The sequence below is a fragment of the Egretta garzetta genome, unplaced genomic scaffold (genome assembly GCF_000687185.1).
Source record: "Egretta garzetta isolate BGI_Z169 unplaced genomic scaffold, ASM68718v1 scaffold492, whole genome shotgun sequence".
Lineage (NCBI taxonomy): Eukaryota > Metazoa > Chordata > Aves > Pelecaniformes > Ardeidae > Egretta > Egretta garzetta.
The window spans coordinates 523,182-539,760 of record NW_009258784.1 but is presented as its reverse complement, the minus strand read 5'-3'; the positions used below and the strand labels follow the sequence as shown (position 1 = coordinate 539,760).

Here is a 16,579-nt window from a genome sequence, read left to right as displayed (position 1 = left end):
ACTGGAGGTATTATAACAAAGGTCCTGTTACAAGATCACATTGCTGGAAGTGTTTCTGTCTGGAATCTGTGAATTAAAGGGCTGTTGCTCTGTCTATAGTAACATACTATCTTCTAATACTGTAAATGTTTCAGCTACACTGATATACTTAGAAGGGCCAAAGCACTATCTGAACTCCAGCACTGATCCTATGTGCTATTATGTTGTCGGCCGGTCACTATTGTAATTTCAGCCCTGTGCAATTATGATTTTCCCAGCCGATGCCTTGGCACAATTAGTGGATTACCATGGACTGGAGCAGATCCCAACAGGCAGTTTGTCATGCACATCCTGTTGTGAAAGGCAAGGGGGACCAGGAATGTAGCTGTGTGGATGGGAACTCCACTGCACTCATTGGCCTCAGGGAGCAGTTTACTATTATGGACATATTCTGTGAGTCCAATTAATGGGGTCTGTGCTTAGGGCATCTTCCTGGCCTTTGCTACAGCTCAAATTTAATTTCAAGGACCAGCAAGAATCTGCTGACCTTGTTTATGTTCCATTTAATAATGTTGTGTCTGATGGCCTTTAAACCCAAGTGCTTGTCTTTAAGTTTTATTGGCAATATCACAACTGAAAGGAGAAGTGTGGTCAACCCAACCAGCAGTTCCTGCGTTATATTTGCTCCAGGTCAGTGGAGTTCAGAGGAAACATTACTTCTCAAAAAATATAAGAGTGGATTTCTTGCTTAGATTGGTAGTTTTGCCAGTCTACAAGATGAATAGCTTTAACCTCTTTTTTATTTTTAGACCATAAAATGTGTACTCTTATACCACAGTTTGTAGTCACAAAGGCTTTCATCCATTCGCACTACAGGATTGCTCTCTGCTCCATTTCAAGATCTTACAGCTTCCAGGTAGCTGTTTGATCTTAAAGCTCATTTTACTTACAGTAGGCATGCACAGTGCATTTGGTTAGCTTTCAGCGCAGTCTTACAATATGTTATACAATGCAAAAGAAAGCTGATTTTCATCTTATCTTTAAGGAATCTTCCTGCCATGAATGTTGTACTAATATTTGTACAGTTCAAAAGAATTTAATTAGTTTTGTATTTGCTAATAAGTTTCCAAGGGTGTACAGCAGTGAATTAAGAAGACTGGACATTATTTTTTTCTTCCTCTAGAAAAGCACAATGTCTATTGACATCCATAACAATAAAAACCCACATTTTGAGAAGTAAGAGTGAAAAGGATAATAAAAGTAAGCAACAGTGAACAAACTATTAGTAAAATACACAGAAAATATCTGGCATCTAAATCAACTGAAATCCTTAAATATAGATCAATGAGATGACGCTACTGGAAATGAAATTGACTGTCTTAATGCTTAGAGAGTACAAGTCTATTTGTAACACAGTTGAGACCAATAAACTACTTATCTTTGAGTTTCTCCTAAAACATATTTTAGAATATATATGCAACATATAAAATATTTTATATAAATATATAAAATATTAAAATTACTAGTTGTGCTGAAACAATCTTTCATATGATCATTGATGAATACAAGGAAACAGGCAGAAATAATTTCTCTGCATTTTATTTATTTGACCTCTTTTTGTTACAGAAGATGGCACTTTTTGTTAGTTAGCACCTCAAATTAAAAAATTGAGCAAACTTGCCTGGTTACTGAATTACTGTAGTTCCTTTGCAAAGAACTAATGATCTTTTTCTTTGCTATGCTCTTCCAGACTTAGTTAGCTTGTAGTGTCAACCTTTGCTATAGGTTACAGTTTACACCGCTTACACTGCAGAAAGTCAAACACGGAATAAGTCATTTTGGGACTAGTACCCTTTCCTCCTTTGCAAAACCAGAGATAAGGCTGCACTGTATCTAGAACAAGTAAGTGGGGCAATCTGAAAGAAAGTTTGGCAATTTGGAGATGAGCTGGTTGCTCCACAGACTGTTGTAAGGCAGCATGTAATGCAGCATCCAGCACCTGTCTGAGTAGTTTTCAATCAATCCTACATACTCTCCAGGGTATAATGTATTGTAAACCAGCCTTGCAAGAGTAATTTACAAATAGGACTTAAGTGATGGAATTTATTTGACAACTTAAAGTCACTGAACTCAGTAATTTTTTATGATAAAAAGCTTTCATTTATTAACTAAATATTAAAATACTGGTGAATTAGTACCATTGATTAGGCACTGAATCTTTCACAGATATAAAAAAAATCCTTTAACATTGCAACCTTGTATTCCTAACTCAGTCATGATGATCCTAAAAAGAAATATGATGTAAGAAAGATAACGGTGAAAAATAACGTACATCATTGGTGTTTCTGGTGTCACTATCATCACTAACAATATGGAGTTTTATACAGGAGAAATCACTCACTCGGTTCTAAATGTTTGAAGCACTGTTCCCATCCACATCAGATAATAATATCATGGTAAATTTTGCAGTGATCCTCTAATCTGCAAGAAACTCCCTGGTGTTCTTGGAAACTGCTGCTGCACCAGGAGTACACTCACCTCAGTGCAAGCAAAAGGCATCTCTCGACAGACTACAGGGAGCCTCGCACTGATCTTTGTGAAAGCATATTAGACTCCCATGTGATGTCCCCATCTCCCACTATTTTTATTTGCTGAGCTGTACAGATGCTTTTCTAAGCCAACCTTTCAAACTTGCAGAAGAGCAAGGGACATACAATAACTGGGTTTGGTAGGAGATTTTTTACTCAAGCTTTTCCTTATCACATCCTATAGCAAAGCAATGCTTCAAATGAGTTCGTTAGAGACTGTGTGTTTTAGAGCAAAGGGATACTTTTTGCCAAAGTGAATACAAGAAGTAGCCCTTAGCTATGAGTTCTGCTGGTGTTCTTCAAAACCTCCCTGTCTATGAGTAACAGATTTTGTACTGATGAACTAAATATGCACAAAATGAAAAACACTGTTGACCTTTTTTAATGTAGATGATTGGACCAATGTAAGGTAATAAAGCTTAGCCCCTTCATGGTGTCAACATTTTTATGACAAGTATTTGGTATTTTAAATGTCTCTATAGTGAAACATGGTGGAAGCAAGGGATCATGAAGATATCCTTTGTAATGAAAATATGAATGCACAGATTGCTTCAAATTTCTACAGCAGAATGGGGAAATACAAATATAATAAGCCCTTTTTGGAAGACAGGCTTTAAAAACCAAATTAACTTACCAAGCAGGCATTGTCTTGAGGAAACCTGACACATTGTTGGCTACAAGATCACCTGACACATCTGTGAGATGCAAGTCCCCCAGCTGGTACTTGGGTGTTTGGTAACCATGTTTGTGATCATATCATTAGCGTCAGAACATGACATGCATATTTATCCTGTATTAGAGCCTTCTGCTTTGGTAATCACTTCTTTGTGAAAAATCAGGGTAGAGACTGCTGGACTACTGATGTGCCAATGATAGATAGAAAACCAGCCAAGCTGAAACATTCTGCTACTCTGCTTCTCTGCTACTTAATATTCTTGGGTGGATAAATAAAGGCTAGTAGCCAGACAAAGCACGTGACATGGGAAAACTGTTCTTGGACTGATGTCAAGAACAGGACTGACATTCATAGAAATCATAAATCACTTCTTAAATGGCTTATGACTTCATGTGCTGGGGCAAACTTTTGTTGACTGTGTAGCAAATATCTATATTTTCCTGTAAACACCCATGTTTGCAAGGCAAACAGCTATTCTGCACATATTTTCCTTGGGTGAGCAAACAACACAAGGCATAAATGAAGTGAAATCAGGCAATGACTTGGGTGTCAGGAATGTAAGTCCATAGCTGTGATTTTTGTTGTATTCATTCACTTCTCTAAAATTAGTTTTTGACCATCAGAGATTTCTCTGAAGTAGCACATCTGTGTGGGCCTGGTGCCAGAATAGCTACTACACTATGTGAAAAGCTGTCTTCTCTTCTGGATGTCCTTGAGCTGTATCAGCCTGCCCTATATGCCTTCTGCTGCTGCTATGGGCTCTGATAACTATCTTCCAGAAAAACTTGCGGTGGTATTTAAGGCTTTATCACTACCTGCCTCATTGCCCTGCTGCAGGGGAAATCCAGTGCAGAGGGTGCATGCCTGTTATTTAGCTTTTCCCTTTCACAACACACACTTCAGTGGGTTGTCTTAAGCTGTTGACAGTGATTCCCCTGAGGACTATGTTCGTTTGTTTGGGCAGCAGTCAACTCAATGAAAGAAGCAAATATTTGGGTTGTTGGAAGTGCCCTAAATTGTGCCCTACACAGTCAGGGGCTCATTTGTTTTTCTCCTGACTTCTGTGTTCCTCGTTACTCTGCCTCAGATACGGGGTTGAACGCATCTTGATCCCACCTAATCTACTCCAAATATGGCATGCTCTTGAGGAGTGGCAAGTGTGATTTTGAGGCTGTGTCTGAGGGCAGCCAAAAAGAAACATCCTACCTCGTGGGTGAGCACTGCAGTTACTGAGCTAAGTTGTAAGTGGCTGGCCTCACCTTTTCTGCCTTAAATCAGTCCTAGGTTTTGAGCTGAATCCTCTCTTCCCATCCTCCCCATACTCAGAGAGTAAAGGACTTCTCTGGGGACTTCCACAGAGTCAAGGTGTGTTATCTAGATGGGATGATGGATCTCAGGTGCATGAATAAAAGATCATGACTTATTTCTTCAGGTACCTAATATAAGAACAACTTGTGATGGTGAATTGCTGAGAATTTTGTAGAACCATATTTTGGAAAGGAAACCCTTCTGCAAGTTAGAGAGTAGCCTACCTGAATATAAACAGACAATGGCAGGTACATCAGGACAGCAGTCCTCTGAAGGTCAGTGTTGAGTTGCATGAGGCTACTGAAATACTTCTCATTCATAAGCCACTCCAGGACTAAAATGCAAGACAGTTAAGCTGGAAAGCTAATGTACTGCCTGACAGGTCCAGCTGCCAGCAGAACATCTCTTCCTAATGAAATCCGCATTATTGGTAGCATTAGAAAAATGAAACAGAAAGGGAAAAATTAATAGCTTGGGCTGGAAAATCAGCATTTTGGGAGCAGAGAAATTACTAGGGACCAACAAAAAGTTATTTCTTACTTTAATATACATAATTTAATCACATTTTCAAAGAACTTAGAAAAGTTTTGTTTTGAGTAGTTGGTGCTGACGGAATTTGAATCTTGATTTTGTCCAAACATGGTATACAGTATCTTTTCATATATATTTTTGAAGTGTTCCTGGAAGAGATTCACTAGATAAAAACCATTATGGAAATAACATTAGACATGTATTTCACTGCAACTTACCTAAAATCAAGAACTGTGAGGTAGTGAATTTGAAAATGGTTTGAAAATGTTTTTAAAAAAATTCTATAAACCATTGTAGAAAGTTGCAGAATAAAAACTTGTTGCTGTCTTAATTTCTTTTGTTGTTCACACACACACACACACACACATATGTATGTATGTAGTCAAACCAGAAATCTTCTTGCACCATTAATTACCTCCTTGTAAGTAATTAGACTCAAAATAATTGAAGTTTACTTGTCACTATTAATTCTCTGTTCTTCAGGTTGTCTTTCATTGGTGATATTTTTGAAATTTAACTTCTACTATATAATGCAGGGCAAAGAAGAAGAAGGGCAAAATAAAGACAGTTAGTTCCCTGGGCTATATTCAAAGGGTCTTCCAATAGAGCAACCAGCAAGTACGATTTCAAAAGAAGATAAATATGGTTTCAGGATACTCCACGCCTTCTCCACAACAAATGACACTTAGATGTTGCCATAGCCTAAAAATGCAGTGGTGAATGTCTGTCTGTTGAAGATCAGCATGTTAGTTACGAGCAATAGGAGTCAGCAAAGAGTTCATTTCTCTTTCCTTCTTCTGAAGGGGCTGCAGCAAGGTACAGTTGTTTTCCAAGTCCCTTGTAATAAAGTTCCAGACAACTGTCATTTTACTTAAAAATAATGCACCAGTTGAATATTTAATTCAGTAAAAAAGCAGGCAGTTTGCTAATAGCAATAATTCTGATATTCATGAATATCTAAAGGAGGGAAAATTAGATGATGTAAATTTAATTTATTCAGTAAGTCTAATTTATTTCCTTTAGAAATGGTGGAAACAGAATGATTTTTTGAGTAAAAATTACAATGATATATTAAAGATACCAGGTGAATCTTACAATATAACTAACAGCTGAAATGCTGCTGTATGCTGGTATGGTATTATCAACATTCAAGACTGACATTTTCTGCAGAGGCAAAAGAAGGGAGAGTAAGGTCAGAGCAAGGATGTGCTGGAACTTCGCTCATACCGGTACTTCTAAGAGTTCATAACAAAGCTTCTGCTATCTCAGTTTGGCCATGGGCTGTAACATTTAAAACACAAGGATGTTTTGTAATATAAATAAAATTAAATTCTTTTAACCTAGAAAGTATACTGGAAATAAAGAATAATATAGCTTTGGATTTCAGACTTTATTGCATAGTGGCAATGGGTTTTCTTCACAGATGTTGACTTCCTCTCTCAGGTAGAATTCTTCAGAGTTTACTGAAATATTTATTGAAACATCTGTTGCTGTTGGTCTCTTCTCCTAAGCAACGTTCGGTACCTCCAAAAGCTAAACCTAAAGAAGTTTGAAAGGTGCTGCAATTTGGGAACATCAGACAGTGTCAAATTGCAGACCACTGAGTGCACACTATAAACCGAGATAGGTGGAGAAAAAATAATTAGAGATACTGAAAAGGAAATTCAATGCCTGTAATGGTATAAGGAGAGATAGATTAGATTCTCCTAAATAGTTTGGATTTTTGAAATGCTGAAGTCTATAAAAGAGTAATCATTAGCAACTTTCTGCTTTAAACATTTTATGCAATACAAAACAAAACCATCCTACATTTTTTGGTGGAAGCAATCCTGACACTGTAGGATCTTATTGCCCTCATTTGCATAACTTTTACAGATACCTTAAGGAAATTAACTACTTCAGCAAACCAACCATATCCTATAATTTCAAGAAAAATGAATTTTACATCAGGACAACAGCAGTTACACAGTATAAAGCATTTTGTGAAAGTGATGCAAACATTTCTTACTGAATCCTATAATTATCCAATCTTAGAAACAAGAAAAAGAGAACACTGTAAGCAAAGTATATTTGAATTTAAATTCCATTATAAAGCAGTCATAGTTTTTATTTCATCAGCAAGGTGGCATGGCAATTAGACACCCACATATATACATTCTGATACTGCTTACAATGCCCTTTTGTTTTTTCATCTCAAACCTCTTCCTCAGAGAAACATTTATTATCAAATTCAATAAACTCATTTACATAACTGGTATTCTTAAAAAAATAATTTGCAGCCAGTTTGCAGTGCCCTAGATGGTAGTAAGCTATTTTTGTCGTGTAGTAAGTTCAATGGCATTAAAGCTGAGACTGCCTTACCTATCCATATAGCCTCCAGCTCCTGCCTGAGAGAGGTAAAGGTAACACATAAGGTCTTGTTTAACCCAGAAGGATGACTCACGTTTCATAAGGCAGCTAAAATGGCATTATATGTCTGTGTTGAGGCAACTGAATACCACCATGCCAATAGTCCCATAGCTCATAGGAATCTGATGGTCCTCAAAATGACTTTATGGAAATGTTTAACAGCTACTTTCATCAAAATGTGAAGAGCCCTGCAGTCAGCCAAAACCATTCATTATCATTTAAAGCATATAATTGTCCTAAAAGTGATGGATATGAACATATCAAATCTAAAGAAGTGGTAGCATGTAGATTAAGTATTTTTTAAAGATTATAATATCTAAATAGCTTTGATTTTTTTTTTAAATCTGGAGTTTTTCAAATACCAATAAAATATCTACCCTGATTTATTCTTTCAAAAATTGTATAATCCACAGTGAGGTTACGCAGCTGTGCTACATTGCAGTGATCCACCTATTTTGACATAGCAGCACCCACTAGTTGTAATGCAGTAATTGCACAAGTTGTAATGCCGGTAAGTGCACTGGTTGTAAGGCCAGTAAATCCTCAACTCCCATCAGGTGCTGAACGCATGTGTGTGTGCACATGCACAGAAGTAGTGCAGAATGCAGAAATACTCTGCTTAAGGGAATGCACGTATGGTGCTAACACCCTGCTTCACTGTAAGCTACTTGGTGTCCTAGATCGGTTCTGGGATCCTGCAGGACAATGATTCTGCGTTCCTGTGCATAATCAGGAACATCGAATGGCAGGTAAAACAACTCAACAGGTTACAGGACTGGGCCTAAAGATGAATAATAATTTGGTGGTCATAATTCCGTGAGAGAAAACCAAATCCCTGTCATAGTAGGGGGCTTTTGGTTCACTGTTCTTACCTACAACTTCACAAAATGCTGCATGGTCCCTCCTCGTAGGAAGAGAATGAACCATTACACCTGAGAGAATGTCTTTGCCATGAGATCAAATGTAAAACATCAGGTAAAAAAGCACAGAACCCATCACACCTACCTTAGACAGCCCTGTGAGTGCTAATTATCTACATTTTAGCTAATCTGGTACACCTTTTGTACTAGTACCTCTCTTAAGACTGTACGTCCATTAACCAACTGTCTTTTGTTTCTCATTGCTGTTTCTGCAGGTCAGTTTATGGTGAAACTGCTTTCAAAGACAGTAGGTTAATCACAAATGTTTTAAATAGTATAAAATCTGAAGAATAATGCATAGCACAGATGCCCCTGAAGCCCACATATTTAAATTCCCTGGTACTACAGTTTCTGGTGATTGTGTTTTCAGGTGACACCACGAGCATACTCACCCCTGACAAGCAGCTCCGTCTCATCTGACACGGTGTCCGCTGCGGTCTGAACCCTGCAGCCGTATCTCCCGGCATGCATCAGGAGGATGTTCCTGATCATTAAATCTGCAGAGGATGCTTGCTGAAACAAGGATGAAGTGCCAGTTTAAAATTCAGTAAATCTGTGTTCAAGGTAGTTCATGAGGGTGTTTCTTACAGTGTGAGAAACTCATGATTGCAGCTTTCATCTTACAACGTTTATGTGCCCTAATACCCTCTTTTGAGGATTATCAGAACACTGCATTTGTACAATTATTAATAGGGATTAAAGAAGAGGATTTTAGGTTTTTAATAACTTTGACTTTGCTTAAAGCACACACTGCATATTTGCATGCTCAAAGAAAATGATTCCAAAATAGCACAAAGAAATTAATTAAGGAAATGAACAGAAATATTTTGGATGCAATCTTTGCTATTAAAAAAGTCCTCTTGGAAATGAAGGACTCTTTCTTCCTCTTCCCTACAATGCAGTGACATTTGGTGTATGTCTCGCTAGTGTAATGAAATTAAGATAACTTAAAAGATAATGTTGATTGATTTTTATTAACATAAAGGAAATTAATACTAAATATGATTGAGGAAATATGAACAGATTCTCATTTTTCCATTTTGAGATCTGTATATATTTAAATCTAAGGCATGCAATCCCTGAATGAAGGTACACAGAGAACCAGTTCAAATTTTTAGGGTTTAGTATTCTAGCCAACAGTAATTACAATGCCCCAAAATCAGGAGCAGAAAAGAGAAAATTGGAAAGTAGAACAGACTTTTGGAAGATAAATGGCTTTTGCTAAGAATCTCTGTATTGTTTCATAAATTCAAGAACTAATATTAGATTTTGAATTTACAAAATCATTGTTACAACCAAACTTACTGGAGTCAATAATTGTTCCTCCATCAGATTTAGTGAGCCCAAGTCCATAGATATTGTTGATTTAATTCAGTCACTACTCAGGGAAAGAACAGGTAAGTGCAAACAAAAGTCACCCTGACCACATAGTGTAGCAATTGTAGTTTACTTTCTCAGTTCTGTGTCCTAAAAATTCTTGCAACTTCTGATTTAATGTAAGCACCAACAATTTTAGCAAATTACCTTAAGTATTTTTGTTCCTTTCAAAGCATTTTTTTTTCTCTTAACTGTCAAATGGAAATAATTTCAATGTATTACGAAAGGATAGACAAAATGTCCTGCAAATATCTCAAAATTACCTTATCATTGCTACGTTGTATGATATGTGAACGTAACATGTTAAGTTTTTTCAACATTAATGTAGAGTTTGTATAACATTATATTATAGATTTCATATAATTAATATTTTTAATATAACAATTTAATAAATAATATACAAATATTACACTTACACAGTCTATAATATATAATGAGTAATTTTAATAATTACACAATAATATACAATGTATATTGTTATATTATAAAAACCATTGTTATATTATTCCACTATTCGCTATTATATTATCTATAATGTATATAATACTATATATATAAAATATATAAAGTCTATTATATAATGTATACTAAATGTTATACAATAATATAATATGATATATTGTAATGTAGTAAATATAATATGGTATATAACATAGATTTTTTTATATTAAATTATATTTACCATCTATTTTAAATTGCATATTATAGAATACATTTTAATAATTGAATACTCTATAGCTAATGTAATATGATGTATATTACTGTATGCTACATATTACATGCAAGTGTTTATATGCACCTCTTCGGTGCTTCACTTTAATAAACATTTATTGAGTTTAGGCATTTCCCTTCTCAGATTTATTTACTTTGCTAACCAAGCAAAGGTTGACAGCCTTTCCTTGAATGACATGTTCCCTGTGTCATAATACTCCTGTGCAGTGGTTCTAGTTTGAGTAATTTTGATCCTGAATGAGTAAATTGGACCCTGCATTCAACATAAAGTCTTACTAGGGGTCTATGCATTGATACTTCTCCAGCTGTGCTGGAAATATGTCACTAGGCTTCACCTAGATTCATATTTGCTTGTTTTTTTGGCACATACTTATCCTGTGTTCAGGTTGCACTCAGACCTTTATTATCCTTCTCAACCATTTGCAAGTTATGAGCTCCCACTTTATAACCAGTTGTCCATATGTGCATGACCTTGTGCTTCTAAGTATTACATTCCTTGTGTGTTCCCATGTGTTATTTTCATCATCTGCTGTATTGGTAATATGTCCAATTTTGTACCATATAACTATCATTTGCATACTTTTATCTCTTATGCCAAGGTCATTAAAGACAAGATGAAATAGGATTGGTTCCAAGATCCAATCTTCTATAATTTAATTTTTTCTTTCTAGGCAGAAGAATCTGTTTTCGTCACATCTTGGCACACCTTCTTCAGCCAACCTTCCCTTCATTTGCATTTTTGGAACTGAACTTGTCATAATATTCCATGTAGCACCAAGGCAAAGTCTTTACTGAAGGATACTCACATGCAAAGATGGAAAAGAGAGGTGGGACATCAAGGTTGCCACTGAGATCAAAGTGAATTTGGACACTATCTATAGCTTAAGAACCCTGTAGATCTAAGAGTGTGCATACAGTGGTAGTGCTTTGTGTTCTGAAGTGGCCTCATTAATGATGTTGCTGGTGGGAATATACACAGACCAGTCAGGCCATAATGCAATTCCTATATTCTTGCTCTGGCATAGCAGAAATCACAGCAATGGAAAAGAACGTCCGAGTACTCTGCAGCTCTAAATGAAAAAGAAGAGCACATGTTCCTACCAGGAGTCAACTTCAAGATACAAATTTTTTAAGTTGTCTAGCACAGCAGTGTTTACTAGCCATTGAAACATGGCTTGCTCAAGACGATTAGTGATTCTGGTACAAAGCCTTATCTATTAAAAGAATCAGTCCACATTTGTCCTCTCTTGAGGGAAATTTACATTTAATGTGCATTTTGTTGTTAAGTGGGGGGAAAAGCATAATGGATAGCAACTGTCTATGTTTCATTGCTCAGGAGCTGTTAAAAATCTGGCTGTCACTCTAACTTCCAGAGGGTTCATGACTGTGTGAATCCTAATATTCTTATCAGGAAAAAATATATGTATTTCATCTGTACACCTGTGTAACTGGGCAGACAAGCAGCAATTGAAAGAATCATTGCTCTAAGTGGAGAGCAGTGCAGTACAATAGATCCCCATGAAACACTTACATTTATTACAGCCTAACAGGATGTGCAGCCAGCATTGCTCAGGATGTGTGAGTGGAAATAAATTAAACTCACTGTGTTTAATACAGATGGATATATGCCCAGACATTGGATTCTTGATCATGGGAAATAATGAAACAGTTTAGCTTCCATTTAGATAAGAAGGAGCTATGTTTGACCGGGACTTCTGAAAAATACCATGTTATTTACTGTTAAGTGGTATTTATAAAGTTGTCTTTATGAATTTTACAGACTTTTCCAAGTTTTGGAAGACAGATTATTTTGCTGATCCATTTATCCTGTAATGAGAGGTTCAAGGCTGCAACAGGACCTGGCGGGGTGGTTAAACTGGTGTGCTGGCCTTCCAAATCTTAAGAAAATCTCTGCACTGTGTCATGGCAGCTGCTGCTTAAATTTGAGCAATTACAATCCAGTTTAACTCCATTAAGAAAAGTATCTAAGGTCAGAAACTTCATCTTCTGCTTTTAGTCTTCTCTTAGTGGAAAAAGACACAATGCTTCAGTAAAAGCAGAGACATACCCTCCCCTTCAGGGAAGATAAAAACTGGGTGACATGGATGCGAACAGTGTAGAAAGATCTCTCCTCTGGACCAGTAAGAGTTAGAACAGCCTGGTGTACCAGCAACGATGTGGTCCCAATACTATTCAAAGCTGAAATTAATGGCGCTTAAATTTCTTTGTCTACATCTAAATTTCAACTTTATTAACTTATGTTTTTAAAAGCTGCTTTTTATTTCACTAATTTTATGCTCTTCTGTGACAGGGCATATTTTGCAATAAGTGCTTGATTTCAAAGTAACATTTTATTAGAAAAATGTATATAGCTTGGTTTTCTGAATATCATATATTACCCATTTAGCCAACTATCAAAAGCATTTATATTTGTTCAGGATAAACTTCTACTCTGTGGAATAGGTCTTGCACTTCACAGAAGCTAAGGCTTAAAAAAACCTAAACCAAACCAAACCAAACCAGATAGGTGTAACAGCCAACTTCTAATGATTTTAAGGAAAGTTAAATGTAACCTTCTGGGCCAGCTCAGCTATGGACCTACTGTAAACACTGAACACACTCCTGGTCTTCATTAAGCAGTGAATAAATAATAATACAGCTATCAATGTTATCTGTTATGACTAATGGTTCTCTCTAGGACAACAAATTATTGTATAATTCATATTATGCTCCTGAGTATCTCATTCATTAGGTTCTGGGCAGTTCCGGTGCTGAGTGCTATGTCAATCTATTACTCTTTCTGCTCCAGCATGGCATATTATCTGCAGGTCACAGTTGTGTTTGCAATGTATCTAATTAGTTTTACCTGTAAGGCATTGCTAGAATCAGTGCCACCTATACACAGGATTTGCTTTTTATGTGGAGATATTTCCCCAAACTCAAAAAGGCTCCAAGGACCATGTAATATGCACACTTTGCTCAGTGAGAATCACCTTGTTGGATTTGTCTTTTGCACCTATTGCCCTAATGCTGGGGATTTGCAGAGGGAAAAAAAAACCCCAACTTGCAGAGAATTTACTGTTGGTGAATTAATACTTCTTCAGCCATCCCACATCCCCAGTGAATGGAAGCTGTATGTGGATTTTTTCCTTTCTATTTCATAAATCCTAAGAGGCTGTGAGTTGCTTTTCAGTAAAGTAACTTTTACATATGGTTCTTCAAGTGAAGAGAATTACGCTCTTTCTTCCTGTGAGAGCGAGTTCATTATCTCGAGCCAGTTGCTAGGAAACCTCCCTGTTAATCTGTCCATTCATTTGCTGAGTTTTTATCTCTAAACTGAGGTGGTTCATCCAGTATCCAGCCTTTTCTTTTGAAGGCTTTGCACAAGAACAATCTATAATCTGCCTGCATTTGAAGCGGAGCTCACAGTTGTACCATAGCGCATTTTTTTAACATCTGGTAAGTCTCCTGTTTACTTCCACCTACCTCTTCCATGGAAGAATTAAACACTGGTTTGATCATTACAGTTTATCACATATGTTCAAGCTACAGAATCATGTGTGGAAAATTTTTATGAAACCCAGAAACCTTAAATCATTCTCTTGTCAGTATATCAATCCTGGCTTTCATTTAATCTGTTTCTAATGCTGCTCATTTTCCACACTGATTATCATACTTCCCTTCCACACTCCAACTGCAGTTCTGTGAACATAGCTCTGATTTATCTTGGAAAGAGAGACAAAAAAAGGCAAGGAAGTTCAAAACATTGGGTAGTCAATAGAGATGATGTGGCGATGGACAGCTCTGAGCTTCTGCACTGCAAAGGCCTGGGGTCTAGAGAGGCTGCCTATTATGGTACCAAGGATGCAGGCTGGGAACTCAACCTGGACAACATGCAGTGAAAATTGTCTCTCTGCTTGGGCAGAATATGACTAAAAAGGGTAGTGAGACTATAATCAATGATCAAGATTCAACAAAAGCTTAAATCAATGGGGAAAAAAAGAGTGGGCAAACACTGACTGCCATTACAGGAAAACTGCTATGATGAAAGCCTAAGGGGTGTTTGAGTCATTTCTTTGCTATGGCTACAGGGTCTTACCAAGGCTTGCTGGCTGTCATCTAAATCTCTTGACAGTGAGAGGTGAAGATGCTTTCCTACAAAGTGGTGTCTATCCAAAACAGAATGCTTGGGAGGTACAAAATGCTTGAAAAGTACCTCAACATTTTGCGCAGTCCTATTCTGTATACACTAAGAACAGTAAAACAACGGTCTGTAATTAAATGGGGCTCAGATTTGCTCCTAAACAAGGGTGATGTGGGTTGTTAGTGCTGTCTTATTCAGCTTAAATGATTGTTTAAAATAGATGGGTGTTTCTGCAGATAACACACAAGTTAGGTGAATTCCTGACTCGTACATCATTTGATTTAGCAAAATAGCCTTTATTAATGAAATTCAGTCAGATTAAATTGAAAAATTATTTCACAGTTGGATCTTGATTGTTTGACATATTTGATTAACAATGGGGTTTATTTTTGGTGAATTTATCTGAAACAAACTAATGATCTTACAGAATAACCTCATGGCAATGTTATCTTTGTACCATCAACAGTAAATGAAAATAGCAATACAATAAAGTTCTTTTAAATTATGCTGACAATTTATACGTGCATTATGATGGATTTTTGGCTTCAAGCCAGCTTCTGTTCATAACACATTTAGGAAAATTTAAGTGCCTTTTCATGCAAATTCTCAGGTTTGAACACATCAACCACTTGCCCGTTTACTGCTTATGATGTTTACATATTGTAAATATTGAATCTGTTAAAAAGCAGCAGATTTCTCTGTTGATACAGTGATAACAGAAAATTATATTCTGAGTTCTGTCTTTTAATCATATAAGCACATTTGAACAAAGAACAAGAAATTATTGTTATTGGTTTTATTGTGATTAATGTTATGTGGTAGTATAATAATGGTAGTATAGTAGTATCCAGGCTGATGTGGGTTGACTGAGGGATACCTGATAATATACAAATTGCATTTTCCCCATATATAAAAAGTAAAAAAGATTATTTTCAAGGTTTTTAGTTTGTGGATCCATAAGAATTATCCAGGTCTGGTGTGGACCCTTCCAGTGGCAGAAGTTTTGAGCAGTTTGCATAGAGAAAGCAAGAATAATGAAAACAGTTGTTTTGGGTGAGCACTGGTGGTTGGGAGCGGATGCCAGAGAGCATTGGGTGTTGGAGTGGATAGAGAGGACTTTAAAGTGCAGCTCGAATGGCTGCAAATTAGCTTGATTCATTTTATTGAGAGAAGGCAGAGGAAGAGATGAAGTTAAATGAGTATCAGATGTCAGGTAGTATGTCATGTATTGGGGTAGTTCTGTGAAATCTAGGGGTTAAAGAAAACATTAAAGAAGTGCTTAAAATGGGAAGGAATGAAAAAAAAATGACATGAAATGGCAAGCTGCAGGACAGAGAGGCCCACAACATTCATGTTGCTAAATTAATGTTCTCTGTCTATCGGAGTTGTTTTTATCAGGAGAAAAAAGAACAAAATACTGAATAATACGGTGTGCCTGTGCTCCTGTTTAAAGATGCAGAAAGAGAGAAAAAGAAAGCGTGGAGCTACACATATGAAATGAGTGGAAGAGTGGTGATAGTAATGGATGAAGGTAACAGAAATGAAAGCAAAACCCATCTGGGACAAGTGTGTCATTTTGAGAAGACATCAAAACAGGAAGCATGAAGAGCAGACACGTGATTGGGTTTGTATTAGTGTGCTGCATGAAGAATGCTGTGACAGCCTTACGTGAACTGAGATTTATTAGCAGGGTAGATGATGATGGCATTTATCAACTCTAGCAAAGCAAGTTACCTAAGTGAGAAATAAAAAGGGCAATGAGGAGAGAGAGAGAAAAGGAAAATGGAAAACTCTTTCTGGTGGCCAGCCAGAGAGAGTATTGTCCTCTTGAGACTCTCTCTAGTGCAATAGGTGGTAATGAGGAAGATGATGATGAGCATTAATTTTGCCTTTTTCTTCCCCTAGTGTTGTAAAC

The 16,579-nt window shown here is 36.7% G+C and overlaps 1 protein-coding gene across 1 annotated transcript in view; it reads right to left on the bottom strand.

The window, feature by feature from the left end:
- CNTN5 (contactin 5) overlaps positions 1-16,579 on the bottom strand; it is a 339,272-nt gene that overhangs the window by 42,983 nt on the left and 279,710 nt on the right. The window contains exon 15 of the mRNA XM_035889184.1: positions 8,804-8,924. Within this exon, the coding sequence (XP_035745077.1) occupies positions 8,804-8,924 (121 nt within the window). The remainder of the gene's footprint in view (positions 1-8,803; positions 8,925-16,579) is intronic.